The 21,011-nt window shown below is 32.5% G+C and overlaps 2 protein-coding genes across 2 annotated transcripts; both read right to left on the reverse strand.

Annotated features, from left to right (window-relative positions):
* Positions 1-1,221: 1,221 nt before the first annotated feature.
* On the reverse strand, positions 1,222-3,496 carry LOC117318506. Its single transcript, XM_033873484.1, has one exon. It carries the CDS (start codon positions 3,461-3,463, stop codon positions 1,691-1,693), a length of 1,773 nt encoding a protein of 590 aa, XP_033729375.1. The 5' UTR covers positions 3,464-3,496; the 3' UTR covers positions 1,222-1,690.
* Positions 3,497-16,951: 13,455 nt separating this feature from the next.
* On the reverse strand, positions 16,952-20,245 carry LOC117318510. The gene is made up of 5 exons (XM_033873489.1): positions 20,033-20,245; positions 19,781-19,848; positions 19,236-19,507; positions 18,851-18,916; positions 16,952-18,086 (listed from the first exon to the last, which is right to left on the reverse strand). The coding sequence occupies exons 1-5, from the start codon at positions 20,103-20,105 to the stop codon at positions 17,267-17,269; spliced, it is 1,299 nt and encodes a 432-aa protein (XP_033729380.1). The 5' UTR covers positions 20,106-20,245; the 3' UTR covers positions 16,952-17,266.
* Positions 20,246-21,011: the final 766 nt, after the last annotated feature.

Genomic DNA, 21,011 nt, shown 5'->3' on the forward strand with positions numbered 1-21,011 from the left:
TTTTTACAAGTACGCGACTTGTATGTAGGGAGTCTAACGTCGGTGTATACAATATACATTTAAATGTGTGTATTATTAGTGATTAACACTGGCGATAGAGTGTGCATGGAGTGAACATTATCCGTGGTTACTCAGGTAAGAAGCGACATGAAAAGAGAATACTTGGTTATTATGAAGAGCTGATATTGTAGTCTTACAATTTTTTTTACCTTGTATGTACCCATATACGAAGCAAGCTATTGGAATGCAGAAATCTGAGTTGAAATGAATATTTTAAGATACTTGATATCTTGTGTCAACTATAATTATCGTTTCAAATGTTGTATTTTTTATAGAACAGAAACCTCATTGAAAATTCGGATAACATTTACTCGCAAATGTCCAATGTTGGTCTGCGTAAGGCGAAGGTCGTTGCAGATATAAAAAAGATTTAGTGTTCAAGTCAAATTGATGGATAAAGTAACGTTGTAGTCGTTAATCACATTTAAATTGTTTTATTTCTGAGGATAGAAATTTAAGAATTGCGAAACATTCCTCTATATTCATGAGATGATCTTCACGGTAAAATAAATAAATAAAGAAATAAATGAATTAGAATAAAATTAATAAGAATGCTAAAAATATCTCAATCCTAATGATTAGATTCACATTAGCCAAGCCTCGTGTTTGTTTCCTTATTTGTGTGTTCAGAATCTACGCACTTGGGTTCACAGAGTGAAAGATATTTAAGACTTCCGAATGACGTTGCCATTTCATACCTAAATATAGTATATGTATAGACTATTACTAATGATTACCACATACATATGTATTTGTTATTCAGGGATGGTGATGCGATGAATGTTAAGACATAATTATGTTAAATACCTAGACACGCCTTTAAGTCATGGATTTCCCCAAAATTCAGTATTCTATTGATAAACATACAGTAAAACCTGTGATATATGACCTTCCAAGAGAGGCAATAACATATCACATATGACAGGTGGTCTCCTGATACAGGTTTAAGTAGGCAGTATAGTAAATAGAATATGGTCACATAAGAGAGGGAGTCGCTTAATGCAGGTGACCACTAAGGCAGGCTTGTAAACAGTGATATGGGTTAAAGATATAGTTATCAGATACGCAAAGGTTCACAGAGTACATGGTAACAACACGCCTAGCGGTGTATATTTTTGCTTTCATACCCCCCCCCCCCCCCCCCCCCTTCGCCCCGCCTACCACAACTGTCCCAGATGTTTATTTTGTGAAAGTAAAAATGTAAACTGCACTCAAAATTTAACACTTATTTGATAAGATATATGTTTACTCTTAATGGTCCGTTTGTTCTACAAAGCATCATTTACTTTGCATTCTGATTCCCACGAGACTTCTGATTTTCATGCCATATAAACAGCACTATATTAATCTTGTTTTCACTGAAAAAAAACCATATGATTAACTATAAAATATTCAATCCTTCGTGACCCTACGGACCGTTCCACATTATCTTCCTATTATTATCGAAGAATTGTAAATATTTTGATTATAGATATACTAGAAGATGCTAGAATAAATGAAAATCAATCGCATTATTCTATAATGAGGACAAAATATTAATAGAAATTATCAGGATAAATGGTGTAAATAAAATAAGAAGAAAATGCCATAAAACTTTTAACGAAATGACATTTGGTCAATAGATATTCACTTATTCTCTATAATAGCTGAGAAGTTTGATTCCCAGCTCTCCTGAATCTAGCACGGACTCAAGCCACAAAACGTCACCCTTCTGTATACCTATTGCTCCCTGTCCTCTTTTGTTTGTGTGAAGTGTTTTTATGTACTTCCCTCCTCCACTTAACAGTTCTATAGTATCCCTTCTCCTATCAACCACAGCAATATTGCCCTTACTGTCATATAGAACTGTATATGGATTGAATTTATTGTGATATACATCTGGATAGGGATTAGACGGATCTGGTGCCCGTTGTAGTTGTCTCCCCTCTCCCCGATAGCGGAACAGGGGCTGAAATTCTGAGTTGTACACAACAACACTGCTGCCTCTGGCGACTGATTCTCCAACAGCTACAGCTATGTTTCCTGTGACAGAACATTCCGTGATGCACAGAACCGTCTTTTGCTTTAACTCCTCCAAAGAAATTCTACGTAACACCTCTCCATTGTTTGTGTACATTACTATATCGGACCCTTTTCCACCCAACGTACCAACCAATAACCGATTCCCTATGGCCACGCAAAGACTGTAAGGAATACCCTTCGTAGCGAATGATCTGACGATTTTATTTGATGCTGATATTTCACCGACGGTTTCATCATAGCCACAGTACCACACGCGACCTGTTCTAGGGTTTAAACTGATATCTGTTATGTATGTGTCGTATTCTATCTGTTGTATGACGTCACCTTTGTTGTTGATCTGGTGTATTTTGGTGCTTTTATAATTATTTAGCCATGCGCCACCATCAGATGTAGGGCAAATTGTTGTGACGTCATTCTTATATGGGATCTGATTTATTATATTTGGGCTGTCAAGAAGGTCATATATGGCTGTTCCAGTTGAGGGTTTTTTGTCCATTCTATCTTCTTCAGTGATGAGAGGTTCAGCGGAAGGTACGTTTGGCCTGCTCGAGTTGATATCGTCAATTCCTGGTGTTACTTTTGACATATCTATATTTGACATCTGTTCTTCAGTTGGGGGTTTGTCCTCTATTCTCGATTGTTCCCTCAACTGTTTTTCTCTAATATCTGGATCTTTAATGGAATCAGTTGCTGATTCTGTCTTGAGATGTTCGATATCGATTGTCACGACCCCCATGGCCTGCTTCAGGTGACTTTGTCTGTCCTTACATGGAGTAAACTCTGTCAAGTCTATTGTAGGTGTCGGTGGAATGTCTGAACCCATTTCCCTGCTTTCCGACACCGAGTCATACAAGAGAACAGCACTTCCTGTTTGGAGAGTCTGTTTACACTCTGATGGGAGTTTCCTCAAAGTATCCAGCCTCTTCTCCAGGTTTGTGATGTGTGTCTGGATGAGATCCGTTGCCGCCAACTCCATCGTGTCACAGATTGACATATGATCTGCAGTTATGTTGTCTAATTCCTTTTTACACAGATCTCTTCTTTCTTGAATGTTCTTTCGAAGTGTTTTGTAATGACCCTGATGTCTGGAAAGTTCTTCTCTGGCTGATTTTATTTCTGAAGTATGGTTCGGAATTTTAACCTTTTCAGTTATATCAATGATATCCCTAAGCTTGTTCTGGTGTTGACTGATCATCGTGGACATTTCAGAGACATTGTGCATTTCATGAGCGGTAGTCTGACAAATAAGGCATATAAGAATATCACAGTCCTGACAAAGTAAAACTACTTCATTGCCCTCGTGGATGGGACATTCAGTATCTCCCTTCTTTCTGGGAGGATGTTGTTCACGAAGGCTGTGCTGTCCATATTTATATGCCATCAGACTTGTTTGGTGTTTTAACAACCTTTCTTGTATATCTGTATAACAGAGAAACGAAAGTTTGACATTAATAAATAATTCAAGTATGAATGTTCTGATGAAGCCACGGTATTGGCAGCATTCATCGACAGTAATCAAATTAAAAAGGAATGAATATATTTTTTATTTAATTGTGAATATATATATATATACGCATATTGTATTTTAAATGTAATGCTTATGAAATATTTCGTACTAATGACTTTAATGTAGGTTTTGGTTTATTATCTATTTTCTTTAAGCGTTGATGTCATTTTTTTTTAGTTTCATCGGGGTATGAAACAAATTTTGTTTGCAAACTGTATGAATCCGCGTAGCGGATTCTTACAGAAGTTTGCAAACAAAATTTGTACATACTTACCAAATCAATGTAAATTTCCTGGCGATTCAAATGAGCTATAAATGACAAAAGACCGAAATATAAAGTTTTGAAATATAAACATGGTATATATTATCTGTAATTAACGTAAGCAGTGTTTTAAAGGTAACTATAGAAAAGGTAGCTAGGGTCCGTGTAAAATGAAGAGCTTGATCTGTGCTATAATTTCCTATACCTAAGTAAATCTAGTATAGGTATGTCGTATTTTACGTAGGAGCTGAAATTCATAATCATATTTATATATAGGAGTACGGCCGAACTTACCTTCAATTCTTCCTCCTGTGCTAAATGGGATCTTAATTACTTCATCGCAACAAAAAAAGTTTCTGCAGGTCCCAGTTGTGATAGTAAATTCGAAATGGCGTCTGTTCTCAAACAGGTAGTGTTGACATACTAAAGTTACCAAAGCGTGACGCCTGTGTGTGTGTGTGTGTGTGTGTGTGTGTGTGTGTGTGTGAACAGTATTTTCAGTTTACCTGTGTCATCAGTGAGTACAGCTTAAAATGATTAACAAAAAAAAAAAAAAAAAAAAGTGAAATCCTAGAGTATCTAACTAAAAAACAACTAAGTAAACGCCTAATCGCTTTATTCCGGTATTGACAAGATCATTAATACAGCTCGAATGTCTGTGAACGTATTGGTAAAATGTGCAAATATTGTAATTGCGTCTTTCTTTCTTTTTTTTTTTTTTTTTTGCGTCATTTATCAAATGAATATTTAAAACTAACAGTTACGATAACATATGAGTATGGTCTATTTTGTGTGATTTTATGCAAACTTTTTACACAATTGTACATTTCTTTTTACGAAATGTTGTTTTTGAACTAATGTCAATAGTGTTATTACATGTAAACTATGTACAACGACGCTGGTAAGCTTATTCTTTTGATTTTGGCCCAAAGAAAAAGTATTTTCCCCTGTTCATCAAATATTTTTCTTAGCTATTGTAACTAAGTGTATTTAATGATAAACTAATAATCAGATTGTTTAGTAATTAAGATCACTTTCTATGACTAGCTTACTGTATATTTCGAACATGAAATATTAAACTACCGATTAAACATAGTAATGATTGAAAAACGAGATAATGAATGAGGAAAAAAAGATAGTATGGCTATCGAACTGTCCGAAAGAAATGTCTTGCAATTGACTAATGAAGAAAAGAGATAAAGATAATCACGTCTGACGAAGTGGAAAACTGTCAACGTGTGTTTGTGATTGTAACTATAGAGGTGAGACCTGATCTCAATGGGAGATACATTTCATAAAATTCAATGGCAGACGTTTCTGAAACAAACATATACGGACGTTTTCATACTCCATAGTAAGGAATGCGTGAACGTTTACAGTGGTGCAACTACCACGTGTGCTTGTATACCAAAGTATCAGTAAAGCTTATCCAAAATATGAGAAAAATAACAGAGAGAGAGAGAGAGAGAGAGAGAGAGAGAGAGAGACGGAGAGAGAAAGAGACGGAGAGAGACAGAGAGAGAAAGAGACAGAACGAGACAGAGAAAGAAAGAGACAGAGAGAGAAGCAGACATAGACAGACAGAGACCGTGTAAGTGAGTGTGTAAAGATCACGGGTGTAGAGTGATGTGTTATCTGCCATGAAACGAATTATGTACTTTAGTTTTATATAATATGAAATCAATTGAGCTGATAATATTTGATGAAGGTACTAATAAAAACTAATAAGTGATGATGATTATGCTTATGATGAGTGCATATAAAGATGGTTTAAAGTTTTGATAATTGATTTTCTGGCACATGATGCTAGTATGATGCTAGTAGCTGATTGGATGATGCACGTTGATGCTGTTGATGATGATGATGATGATAATAACTATTTGTATAAAGATATGAAGTGTTATTGATCACATGATGATGATCATATGTATGGTATTATGTTGTTGATGAGTTGACATGATGATGGTGATGATGATGATGATGATGATAATGATGATGATGATGATGTATTTATGTATCAGTAAAATCGGAAAAAAGACTGGCAGTTTCCATAATTAGGTTTATTTGTTTAACAAACAAAAATATTTTTCAGCAATTCTTCCGCGAAGTTTCACGCAAGCGGTGACCAATTCATTATCGTGCGTATAATTAAGATATCGTGCTTTAAATACCAATATCATGTTATATATGTATATAAATAGGTACATGTTATAGAGAAATGACGTGATTGTTGTAAACATATGTCCAGTAGATATCGCTTGTTATTGGTAATACATATATAGATAAAAAGTGCACTAAATCCCCTCAGAACGATTAAGGATATTCTAGATTTTTAATTATGTATTTTTGCATAAGAAAGTGTAACACGTCCCACTTCGGTCTAGTAAGTCGTTACATATAACTATTTTGACTGTTGCCGGATAGTTTTTATTTTGTAATAAAAATTTACTGCGTTGTACGGTCGTAAAGTGCGTTTTAATCAATGACTTTAATTGTTAAAGTGTTAAGTGTACCATTCTTGTTATAACATTTTCTATTAGTTAGTTACAATGTCAGCCTGTACCATTCTTGTTATAACATTTTCTTTTAGTCAGTTACAAGGTCTTGACCTATGCCATTCTTGTTTTAACATTTTCTATTAGTCAGTTACCGGGTCTGGACCTATACCATTCTTGGTATAACCTTTTCTATTAGTCAGTAACAAGGTCAGACTTGTACCATTCTTGCTTTTACCTTTTCTATTAGTCAGCTACAAGGTCTAGACTATACCATTCTTGTTCTTGCTTTTTCTATTAGTCAGATGCAAGGTCTAGACTATACCATTCTTGTTCTATCTTTTTCTTTTAGTCAGTTTCAGGGTCTAGACCTATACCATTCTGGTTATAACATTTTCTATTAGTCAGTTACAAAGTCTAGACCTATACCATTCTTGTTATAACTTTTTATATTAGTCAGTTACAAAGTCTACACCTATACCATTCTTGTTATAACATTTTCTATTACTTAGTTACGAGGTCTAGACCTATACCATTCTTGTTAAAACTTTTGCTATTAGTCAGTTACAAGAACTAGACCTTTCAGGTAATCACACTTTCTGTCAATCAATTACAAGTTTGAATAAAACGTGAAAAACGCAACCGGAGAAAAAAACGAAAAATCGAAAATGGCACAAATTAGTCACCAAACTTTGTCTCTGAGTTTCTCAGTAGATCCCTACATTTGTTGTAGAGAATATTCCGTTTCTTGTATAGTTTGTTCATGGTATCATTTTATTCCTTTTTTTGAAATGTTCTGTCTTTACTTTCATGTAAAGTGGTCATTTGTAAGAAGAATTTTTCTATAGTAACCCAATTCCAATAGAGAAGGCATGTTTCTCTGTCAGTGACTCTCATTCTCTCCATGTTGCTGGCAGCAATTTGACCCATCTTATTCAGCATCTCTTTTTTCAGCTGAGGTGATGCTTTTCTCTGTTATCTTTTTTAATTAGTATACAATACGTCTCTCTTGAATCCTGTTTCAGATGACTCTCTGTTTTCTTTCAAAAATCTTAATATCTTCTATATGTTTAGGGGTAGCTGTTTCTGTTATAAATAATCTCCCCTGTTTAACAAATCCCAGAACCACACATGGGGATTAATGCTGCACTATATTCAGTAACTGATAAGTGTATTCCTGTTATTATCATTGTTGTACATAAGTGCAACTTAAACATTCCGATGTTGTCACATTGTGTACAGGTTCCGCATTGTATCTGTACTGAATGACAAAATGTGTATGCTGTGTTTTCGTGGATCAGATAATTAAAAAAAATCTAACAATGCAAGGAATAAACGGGGTTTTTTTTTGCCAAAAACGGTAAATTTCGCACCAGACATTTATAATTGGAGGTGAATTTATGAACTGTTTAAAGGTGACAAAAAACCTATTTCATTATCAGGATTTTTTTGTGTGAATCTACGTTACTTACTTATTAAAAATCACATGTTTAAAATAGTTTATGTTTCAAACTTAGAAAACCAATACAAACAACATAATTCGAACGTAATATGCAAATAGTCGAAGAAAAGTTAAAAAGCATGATTTATCGTTCTTGAACCAGAAAGGTTGTGACGTCATTTGAGACGAGCGGAAGCAGGGCCTATACTTCAGTGATAATAATGACAGTACTCCAGAGGTGTCGTTGACTTTGGACATTCGCCTATTTACGCTTGAGCCAGAACCTACTGATCATGCAGATAGAAGAGATTCCGAATCGTCCGTTTCTGTTGCGAGTGACGACATTTAGGACTCACACAACTAAATCAACTAATCAGCTGGTGTTTCACCTGAACCAAGTCCCTGAGGAAAATGTGTTTCTTAGGTGTGTAGATGTAAATAACATATGAAATGGGTACTTTCTATATACGAGAATAAAACGTAGGGTCTTGAGGTTTGGTTTCAACAGAAACAATGTCTTCTTAATTGCTGATTGAAACCTAATTTGACTGAAAGCATCTGGAAATAGGGAGCTATTTGGCTATATTGCTATCAACATCTTATTGTATTTTGGAAACTTTTGAGATCAACCAAATATAACATTCCTGGCCACAAGAGAGATAAACACAATCCTATTGTAATAATAGGCCCTGTCGTCTTTACTCAACCCCAAGGAAAATAAATAAGTGTTTTTGAGACCGTTGAGGTCCCCACCCTATTTATACCTTTGATGGAATTTCGGCGCAGGAATAGATCAATACATTCATGTTGTAAAACCAAACCCTTTGTCTTTCCTCAACCAGGAGACTAAGCGGTATTTTTTCGATTATATCTTTGAAACCACAGGGATCCCTATCCCATAACCATTTACAGCATTGCTTCGCGGGAAGAGGCCAACGTATTCATTCTGTAAAATTAGGCTCTGGTGTCTGTCTTTCGTCATTAGGGACTTACATGTAGTCTTTTTGGTTTTTTCTTTGAAACCATTGAGATACCACCCATTAACAATTTTTATCATTGGTGGACATCAAGAGATAAACAATATGATGTTACAACAATAAACTCTAGGGTATTTCCCCAGCAATGGGATCTTAGTTTCTTGGTTAGATATTTGAAACCGTAGAGATCCCTACCCATATTCATATACAGCATTGCTGCACAGGAATAGATCAACGCATTCATGTTTTAAACATAAACCCCGGGGTCTTTCCTAACCCTTAGCGACATATAGGTAGAGTTAGTTATATTTTGGAACCGTTGAGAGCCCCATGCAATATGAAGCATTGCTTGACATCGAGATATAACAAAATCGTGTTAAAAAAATAGGCGGTGGGGTTTTTCCCCACACTTAGGGACTTAGTTTCTTCAAATACAATCCCTGCGGTCTTTTCACATCCCTAGGGAGTCTGAACTTCGTTTCTGGTATATATCAAAGTAGTTGAGATCCCCACCCCATAATCATATATGCTTGACGTCAACAAAGGAAAGAATTGAACATGAATATTATTTTGAAATTTTAATCTATTGCGAGTTGAAAATCCTCCAACATTTTGTGTATTGCATCTGACCGTAAAATATACCGGAAAAGGTTGTGCCATGCGAATTTTTCGATAAAGTGATAATGTTATAAACATATTTTAGGTCACACGATCCCACTGAATGAACTATAACACCGTTAGTTATTGTAGACTACCCTATGCGACCAGGTACCTGGACAAGATGTGTTTCGAATATGTATTTTGTGATTTTCATGACAAAATAGCCATTTTCAAAGACATGGGGATATCTTCTCAGATATCTTAAGAAGTACAGCATTAACACCCATGCGAATTATTATATTATAATCCCAGATATATCATTTGTTAAACATCAATACATTGTGTAATTTAACTATGCCATTTATTTTGATATTACTACGTGGGTTGCTGTCCGAGGATAAAACTGTGTCCCTGGCTAGCCGGTTGGCAGATAAAGGTCAAATTGTATTCTTCAATCAGAACCACTCTCCCGTACTATTCGAGAGACCCCTCGTATAAAGGGAATACAACTACCCAATTCAACTAATGGATTTACTGATGACTTGCATCATATACATAACACAGAAAAATCCAGAGGAAACATTAAAATTTATTGTTTTATATGCAAAAAAGCTCCAGGGTGAAGGAAAACAGAAAATCTCAATAATGAGGGTTTAAGTGCTTATCATAAGATTAAAACAAAGCTCTCTACAATGAGTGACTTTTAAAATAGAAGCAAGAGGCATTCCATAAAAGTACAAAATAGACATTAAAACTATGGTGTGGTATTTAATATGAGATGGTAAAATCAATAAAATCAGTAGAAAGACCTGCTGTAATAGCAAAGCTATTTTGGAAATGAATATGGTAGACTATAAATTGGTATGCCTTTTGTAACTACTTTTCACAGAAATTTGATGAAAGATTTATGAGCAAGAACATTTGGACCATTTACTACAGATGGACAATTTACTACAGATTGACAATTTGCTACAAAATTTACATAATAACGTAAGATTGACATAGTACATATGGTTCAACTAATTAACAAGATACAGAATCACATTGGGCGCACTATTAATGTATCGATTTTCAACGTTATATATATGTGTGAGATAGTCTATGGTTACAAAATATATACGATTAAAAAATATTGTCTAACTTGTTTGCAAACACGTTTGTATATTAACTTCTTCTGTTCAGATATAATGTAGATATACAAGTGTAGTATAATATACACATGAAACAAACACAAATAATTATATCATCACAAGCGTGTCAAAATCAATCGTTTTACAGAGTAAAATAACCTTAGTTATCAGAAAATGTTTTAGAATTAGAAACATGCATGGACATTGAAGATTCACGAAAAATAATGAAATAGAAATTTTAAAAGTTCAAACGTGAAACCAATCGCTGGCAAATAGTAAATTTCGGTATGTGTTGTTTTAAAATGAAAAGTGATAACTAATTGCTTGGTTGAGGTAATACCCTCTATGACTGTCTTTGGACACACACATCTTAGGTTAAGTACCCCTGAATATAAATCTCCGTTATCTGAATAATTTTGATAGATTTTAAAATAAATCATTATACTTCATTCGTGTAGATACACAAAGAATTGTGGTTACAGAGTCGGATTTACAATTGATGAATACATCAGATGGGAATTCTCATTTTTATGAAAATGTTAAATATCTTTGTCATTTGTAGGGCAACTGAATATTCTTTTAACTTTTTATCCTCTGATAAACAACATATTCCTGATTATCTAGCATGGAAACATATATTACATGATGTCTTTTGAAAAAGAGTTATGAGGATGAACAAAAAGATATATTCACTTCAATAAACGTAAGCATGATACATCCTATTTTGAAGGTTCGAAGTGCATATAAAGTAAACAATATATATATATATAAATGTCACTCCTATCGTTGCAATATTCAAAGAACTGATGTTCAATAAATATAAGAACTTATCTGAAAAACCTCAACATCAAGAAATAAAGAACTTTATAGATCAATCCTACATTCAATATAGAACTAATACCGATATTAATCTTGTTTATTGATGAAGTATTTACTCTGTTTAAAGTATTTTCTATATATACTTGTACATAATTATTAATATAAAACCATAAGAAGTGGATAATTTCATATCTACACATATCTACAAGTTATTCCCAGTACCTATATTTGCATTACATGTATTTAAATAAATTGGCACTGGTGTGTACAAATGTGCATTATAGAGAAAGGTGTTTTATTAACATTGCAATTGTGTCCATATATTTTATGTACATAGAAATAGCATGCCAATTTAAATGAAAGTAATGATGGTATACCATAGATAAATCATTATACTTCATTCGTTCCTTTGTCAAACATGATTTCAAATTAGATAGAATTTGACATCATACTAATGAATTTTAAAATAAATCATTATTCGTTCACATCGTCCCTTTGTCACAAATTATTAAGAATAACGGGAACTGTATAATTAATACATCTTGATATAAAACAAAATTTACATAATAACGTAAGATTGACATAGTATATATGGTTCAACTAATTAACAAGATACAGAATCACATTGAACGCACTATTAATGTATCGATTTTCAACGTTATATACATGTGTGAGATAGTCTCTGGTTACAAAATATATACGATTAAAAAATATTGTCTAACTTGCTGGCAAACACGTTTGTATATTAATTTCTATTCAGATATAATGTAGATATAAAATTGTAGTATAATATACACATGAAACAAACACAAATAATTATATCATCACAAGTGTGTCAAAATCAATCGTTTAACAGAGTAAAATAACCTTAGTTATCAGAGAATGTTTTAGAATTAGAACATGCATGGACATTGAAGATTCACGAAAAATAATGAAATAGAAATCTCAAAACTTCAAATGTGAAACCAATCGCTGGTAAATAGTAAATTTCGGTATGTGTTGTTTTAAAATGAAAGTGATAAATACTTGCTTGGTTGAGGTAATACACTCTATGACTGTCTTTGGACACACACATCTTAGGTTAAGTACCTCTAAATATAAATCTCCGTAATCTTAATAATTTTGATAGATTTTAAAATAAATCATTATACTTCACTCGTGTAGATAAACAAAGAATTGTGGTTACAGAGCCGGAATTACAATTGATGAATACATCAGATGGGAATTCTCATTTTTATGAAAATGTAAAATCTCTTTGTCATTTGTAGTGCAACTGAATATTCATAACTTTTTATCCTCTGATAAACAACATATTCCTGATTATCTAGCATGGAAACATATATTACATTGTCTTTTGAAAAAGAGTTATGAGGATGAACAAAAAGATATATTAACTTCAATAAACGTAAGCATGATATATCCTATTTTGAAGGCTCGAAGTACATATAAAGTAAATATATATATATATATATATATATAAATGTCACTTCTATCTTTGCAATATTCAAAGAACGGATGTTCAATAAATATAAGAACTTATCTGAAAAACCTCAACATCAAGAAATAAAGAACTTTATAGATCAATCCTGCATTCAATATAGAACTAATACCGATATTAATCTTGCTTATTGATGAAGTATTTACTCTGTTTAAAGTATTTTCTATATATACTTGTACATAATTATTAATATAAAACCATAAGACGTGGATAATTTCATATCTACACATATCTACAAGTTATTCCCAGTACCTATATTTGCATTACATGTATTTAAATAAATTGGCACTGGTGTGTACAAATGTGCATTATAGAGAAAGGTGTTTTATTAACATTGCAATTGTGTCCATATATTTTATGTACATAGAAATAGCATGCCAATTTAAATGAAAGTAATGATGGTATACCATATATAAATCATTATACTTCATTCGTTCCTTTGTCAAACATGATTTCAAATTAGATAGAATTTGACATCATACTACTGAATTTTAAAATAAATCATTATTCGTTCACATCGTCCCTTTGTCACAAATTATTAAGAATAACGGGAACTGTATAATTAATACATCTTGATATAAAACAAAATTTACATAATAACGTAAGATTGACATAGTATATATGGTTCAACTAATTAACAAGATACAGAATCACATTGAACGCACTATTAATGTATCGATTTTCAACGTTATATACATGTGTGAGATAGTCTCTGGTTACAAAATATATACGATTAAAAAATATTGTCTAACTTGCTGGCAAACACGTTTGTATATTAATTTCTATTCAGATATAATGTAGATATAAAATTGTAGTATAATATACACATGAAACAAACACAAATAATTATATCATCACAAGTGTGTCAAAATCAATCGTTTAACAGAGTAAAATAACCTTAGTTATCAGAGAATGTTTTAGAATTAGAACATGCATGGACATTGAAGATTCACGAAAAATAATGAAATAGAAATCTCAAAAGTTCAAATGTGAAACCAATCGCTGGTAAATAGTAAATTTCGGTATGTGTTGTTTTAAAATGAAAGTGATAAATACTTGCTTGGTTGAGGTAATACACTCTATGACTGTCTTTGGACACACACATCTTAGGTTAAGTACCTCTAAATATAAATCTCCGTAATCTTAATAATTTTGATAGATTTTAAAATAAATCATTATACTTCACATGTGTAGATAAACAAAGAATTGTGGTTACAGAGTCGGCATTACAATTGATGAATACATCAGATGAGAATTCTCATTTTTTGAAAATGTAAAATCTCTTTGTCATTTGTAGTGCAACTGGATATTCATAACTTTTTATCATCTGATAAACAACATATTCTTGATTATCTAGCATGGAAACATATATTACATGATGTCTTTTGAAAAAGAGTTATGAGGATGAACAAAAAGATATATTCACTTCAATAAACGTAAGCATGATATATCCTATTTTGAAGGTTCGAAGTACATATAAAGTAAATATATATATATATATATATAAATGTCACTCATTTCTTTGCAATATTCAAAGAACTGATGTTCAATAAATATAAGAAATTATCTGAAAAACCTCAACATCAAGAAATAAAGAACTTTATAGATCAATCCTGCATTCAATATAGAACTAATACCGATATTAATCTTGTTTATTGATGAAGTATTTACTCTGTTTAAAGTATTTTCTATATATACTTGTACATAATTATTAATATAAAACCATAAGAAGTGGATAATTTCATATCTACACATATCTACAAGTTATTCCCAGTACCTATATTTGCATTACATGTATTTAAATAAATTGGCACTGGTGTGTACAAATGTGCATTATAGAGAAAGGTGTTTTATTAACATTGCAATTGTGTCCATATATTTTATGTACATAGAAATAGCATGCCAATTTAAATGAAAGTAATGATGGTATACCATAGATAAATCATTATACTTCATTCGTTCCTTTGTCAAACATGATTTCAAATTAGATAGAATTTGACATCATACTAATGAATTTTAAAATAAATCATTATTCGTTCACATCGTCCCTTTGTCACAAATTATTAAGAATAACGGGAACTGTATAATTAATACATCTTGATATAAAACAAAATTTACATAATAACGTAAGATTGACATAGTATATATGGTTCAACTAATTAACAAGATACAGAATCACATTGAACGCACTATTAATGTATCGATTTTCAACGTTATATACATGTGTGAGATAGTCTCTGGTTACAAAATATATACGATTAAAAAATATTGTCTAACTTGCTGGCAAACACGTTTGTATATTAATTTCTATTCAGATATAATGTAGATATAAAATTGTAGTATAATATACACATGAAACAAACACAAATAATTATATCATCACAAGTGTGTCAAAATCAATCGTTTAACAGAGTAAAATAACCTTAGTTATCAGAGAATGTTTTAGAATTAGAACATGCATGGACATTGAAGATTCACGAAAAATAATGAAATAGAAATCTCAAAACTTCAAATGTGAAACCAATCGCTGGTAAATAGTAAATTTCGGTATGTGTTGTTTTAAAATGAAAAGTGATAAATAATTGCTTGGTTGAGGTAATATACTCTATGACTGTCTTTGGACACACACATCTTAGGTTAAGTACTTCTAAATATAAATCTCCGTAATCTTAGTAATTTTGATAGATTTTAAAATAAATCATTATACTTCACCTGTGTAGATACACAAAGAATTGTGGTTACAGAGTCGGAATTACAATTGATGAATATATCAGATGGGAATTCTCATTTTTATGAAAATGTAAAATCTCTTTGTCATTTGTAGTGCAACTGAATATTCATAACTTTTTATCCTCTGATAAACAACATATTCTTGATTATCTAGCATGGAAACATATATTACATGATGTCTTTTGAAAAAGAGTTATGAGGATGAACAAAAAGATATATTCACTTCAATAAACGTAAGCATGATACATCCTATTTTGAAGGTTCGAAGTGCATATAAAGTAAACAATATATATATATATAAATGTCACTCCTATCGTTGCAATATTCAAAGAACTGATGTTCAATAAATATAAGAACTTATCTGAAAAACCTCAACATCAAGAAATAAAGAACTGTATAGATCAATCCTGCATTCAATATAGAACTAATACCGATATTAATCTTGTTTATTGATGAAGTATTTACTCTGTTTAAAGTATTTTCTATATATACTTGTACATAATTATTAATATAAAACCATAAGACGTGGATAATTTCATATCTACACATATCTAAAAGTTATTCCCAGTACCTATATGTGCATTACATGTATTTGAATAAATTGGCACTGGTGTGTGCAAATGTGCATTATAGAGAAAGGTCTTTAATTAACATTATAATTGTGTCCATATATTTTATGTACAGAGAAATAACATGCCAATTTAAATGACAGTAATGATGGTATAACATAGATAAATCATTATACTTTATTCGTTCCTTTGTCAAAAATAATTTCAAATTAGATAGAATTTGACATCATACTACTGAATTTTAAAATAAATCATTATTCGTTCACATCGTCCCTTTGTCACAAATTATTAAGAATAACGGGAACTGTATAATTAATACATCTTGATATAAAACAAAATTTACATAATAACGTAAGATTGACATAGTATATATGGTTCAACTAATTAACAAGATACAGAATCACATTGAACGCACTATTAATGTATCGATTTTCAACGTTATATACATGTGTGAGATAGTCTATGGTTACAAAATATATACGATTAAAAAATATTGTCTAACTTGCTAGCAAACACGTTTGTATATTAACTTCTATTCAGATATAATGTAGATATAAAATTGTAGTATAATATACACATGAAACAAACACAAATAATTCTATCATTACAAGTGTGTCAAAATCAATCGTTTTACAGAGTAAAATAACCTTAGTTATCAGAAAATGTTTTAGAATTAGAAACATGCATGGACATTGAAGAGTCACGAAAAATAATGAAACAGAAATTTCAAAAGTTCAAATGCGAAATAAATCGCTGGTAAATAGTAAATTTCGGTATGATCGAAATGTTCATTATTGTGCTTTTGTTTTTTTAAAATGAAAAGTGATAAATACTTGCTTGGTTGAGGTAATACACTCTATGACTGCCTTTGGACACACACATCTTAGGTTAAGTACCTCTGAATATAAATTTCCGTAATCTTAATAATTTTGATAGATTTTAAAATAAATCATTATACTTCATTCGTCCCTTTGTCAAAAATGATTTCAAATTAGATATAATTTGACATCATACTACTGAATTTTAAAATAAATCATTATTGGTTCACATCGTCCCTTTGTCACAAATTATTAAGAATAAGGGGAACTGTTCTGAGTGAAGCTTTCTGATATGTTTCTAAGTAAATCCTTCTGATCTGTTTTCGAGTGAATCTTTCTTATATCGTAATGTCATGGACCAAATCTAATCCATCTTTCAAACTTCGAGTCAATACCGGTTCTCTAGAGAGACTTACCGGAATTGTTCCCTTTGGTTTTATGTCGATATCTCTTGATACTATAGAAAGCAACTTAACAGATTTGTGGTTTATGTCATGCGGATCATAGAAGAATACGATGGCTCCACTATCACCATGTCTAGCAAAGACTGGGTGGTCCGTGTTTCCGCATATAACAATGCCTTCCTCTCTACATACCTTGGCGTCACCAGAGTATACAACTCCTGAAGTAGCTTTTGTTTCTGCTCCTATTTTATGTACCGGCCAGTTTTGTAATTCATCTCCCCGATATACAGATGCCTCGCAAACTTCTCCATTTTCGTTTTGAAAACTTTCCACACAACGAGAACTCTCATTCTCATTTACGTCTATGATAGCAATGTCTACATTTTCTAGCTCATGACTTTCTGCGCACGTTCCAAACTCTCGCGAATTTTCTATTTGGATTCGCTGTTCCGTTTTTACAAAATGTCCCGCGGTGATTGCAACCAATCCTGTGCCATTTCGTCTGCCAAAACAGCCAAGGGTTCCCTTTTTTTTCGTTTCTGGGTTAGTAAGCTTATCACCTCGAGCTGTTAGGTTTGATGTCTTTATTGATTCTACCCATAAGATCTCCGATTGATCATCTAGATATCTGCTCAAGCACTTTTTAATACGACTCGCAATTTTCTTTCTGTCAGTATGTTCTTTAGGCTCGGCTACTAATAACAGGAACCCGTCAGCTGTGTTGCAAAAGCCCTGGACACCACATCCCTGCAGACTAAACAAAAGACAAGTCCAGAATCACTGAGATATTCATTATAGAAGTAAACTAATGTAGAAACGAGTAAAAAATGTAAAAGCAAAGCCTATTACAAAGAAAGATTATTTTTCAGAATTGACTATTTATTAACATTTTCTATTTTTTCCAATAAGGTGAAGTATTAAGCTTCTCTTTGAGTAACAATGAACTATTTTATAGAAATACTCATTTCTTGGAATAGCCTATTCAAATCTACGTCCTTAACCTTAGAATGACTGATTCCCCAGTTATTTATATTCCCAATAGTATCAAATGTTAAAGAGGTTAATGTTGGCAATGATGAGAAAATAATATATTAGAAACTTTGAAAAGTGATTAGATGTGTTTTTTTTAATGTAAACTTTATTTACTTAACAACCATTGTGAAACAAGTTATCAGCTTATATATAATAATCACTCTTGTTGGCTTTGATGGCAGCATTCGAGGTACTGTGGGAGGAAATCGGAGAACCTGGAGAAAACCCAAATGGTCGGGTAGGTGACCCCATACATTTCACGTTTGAACGTGGAATCAAAACTGTGAGACTAAGTGAAAGGCGAATGTGTTACCAACGTGCAACCCGACCACTCATGTTAACGCAAAACACAACAAATCAATACGTAAAAATAATATGTATCAATATTTTTAGGAAATGAAAATTTTGAAATTTGAAACGTTTTCAAAGTATAATCCAATTAATGAAGCTATACCATTCCATCAAAGTAATAATTCATCCATCTACCTTTTGTCTTGTAGTTCCTCTTTAATATTTCGAGAGGAGGGAAACTGGAACTTGTTGTGGTGCATTCTGAAATTGAATATCATAAATATTTTCATTGAGAATATTTTGCTTCTTGATCTTAGACATATTGGCAGCTAAAACATGTAAAATACAAAGTAGTTAACAGAATTTACAAAAGTCGTAAACTTCAGTTGCACCATCAGAGGAAAACATCAGAGGGGGCAAGGGATAAGCAAATATGTATCAGAAGTGCTACGGTGATGCCAGGTTTTACTTTGTAATAATCTTGGAAGGAGGATTTGCACAATCTTCAGGAGAACTACATCATTAGCATTGAAGTGATCTTAAGAAAATCAATATTGCATGTGGTGATTAATAGACTTACGGCTTATCGTCGGATGTGCGGAAGGCAGAGATGCCGTGCTCCGGTAGTTTTCTCACAAGAAGAGAACGTATCTCTAAATTTATCGTCTCCGACTGATCTCGTTGTTGTTTCACGTTTCCTGCGATGAGGGATTGGACATATTTGTAGGCCCGTTCAGCGTAAGCAAATATTTCTTTTTCAAACGAAATTGTCAGGAATCTTTTAACATCGGGATGCTTTTTCAAGTTTTCAACTGTCTCTGTAAGATACAATACTTCATCCTGCTCAGGAATCTGTTGACAAAATAGAAGCAATTCAACAAAGTGTATTATAAATGACATGTTTTAACGTGAAATTATTTGATTTGAACTTTTATATTTTGTTACAATCCAGCGACAATAAGGTTTCTACATACGAAGTAAAACACTGCCCGGTATGTTATCTTGTACGAGCATTCAGTCGGTAAAAGTAGGTTAAATTATTTTTCTTCGAATTAAGAATAAAAACATCATCATACAGCTGTTTCCTTCTCACCCGACTGTTGACTGCTGAAATAAAATATGTACCTTGATAGGTATGTCCTCTGTCGGGAAAAGGCTTATCCATCTCGTCTTGTCATTCTCATTCTTTAGTCCTTATAATGAAATATCAAAAAGAGCTACCTTTATAGCCGATGCAGTACTGGTGAATTGTCAAATTTTCAAGGCAGTTCACTTTGTCAAAACACGAATATAAACAACTAACATTTTAGATATATATATATATATAATGATAATTTCACAGTGTATTGGCCATTATAACAAAGTAAAACGTTTTACCTTTTGTAACATCCGTTATCGTCTCACCATCATTTAGGTTATCAGGCGCTCTGGCTGTGGGTACCAACGCCATAAACGAGACATCTTTAGATGTGATGATACATGGCTCACGTAGATCTGTGTTTTGCAGTCCTTTGCATATCCTTTGTGCAATTGTTGCGTTGTAATCCAGTCGTTCGAAGTCTTTTCTGTGCACGACATACTTCACGATTCTGTAGACTATATATAAACAATAGACCATGGTGGTCTTATTGGATATCCATATTCATCAAGGTTGAAAACTCTCTAATATTTAGACTGTGATTAAAAATTGAGAATTTTGCTTGACGAAAGCTTTTTATGGTTATCTGGTTTGGGGTACGATATAACTACTTCGATTGAGGAAAACGTGCTAGTGATCTTTTCCCCAACAAAGTGGGTTATTGCTGAGCCTATAACCAGAACTTTTGGTAGGACTTCAGGCATAATTGGCGCATTTGATAAGTTAAAAATTTATCACATGATACCCTCTTGATACTATAGAGGGTCTTTGATATTTCTTAAAGGCAAGCTGACAACCCTTGTATAGCGCTTCGAAATTAAAGCAAAGCTTAAAGGGGCTTTAACAAATATTCCTAAACGACCACTATCAGGATGTTCTTTTGGGATGTTTACAATATCAACGAATCCTTATCAGGGGAAATAACTCTTTGGTGAACCAAAAGGACGTAAGCATTAATTGGAAATTTGGGAATGGTTTTTCCAATAAAGCAGGGAACATTCAATAAAATATACATCTGATTTTGATATTTATTTTAGTTTTTTTTTCTTTTACGACATATACCGTATGTCGGCGCAATCTTAATATTACGGTGCTGTAAAATGTTGTAAGACGTCGTGTACAGTAAAATGTTTTTAACATATGATAATGCACGAAAGAAGAAGTAATGAGTTACATGACCAGAAATAGAAAGACAGTAAAATTGTCTCGAGATCTTGA

This window comes from Pecten maximus, unplaced genomic scaffold (genome assembly GCF_902652985.1).
Source record: "Pecten maximus unplaced genomic scaffold, xPecMax1.1, whole genome shotgun sequence".
NCBI lineage: Eukaryota > Metazoa > Mollusca > Bivalvia > Pectinida > Pectinidae > Pecten > Pecten maximus.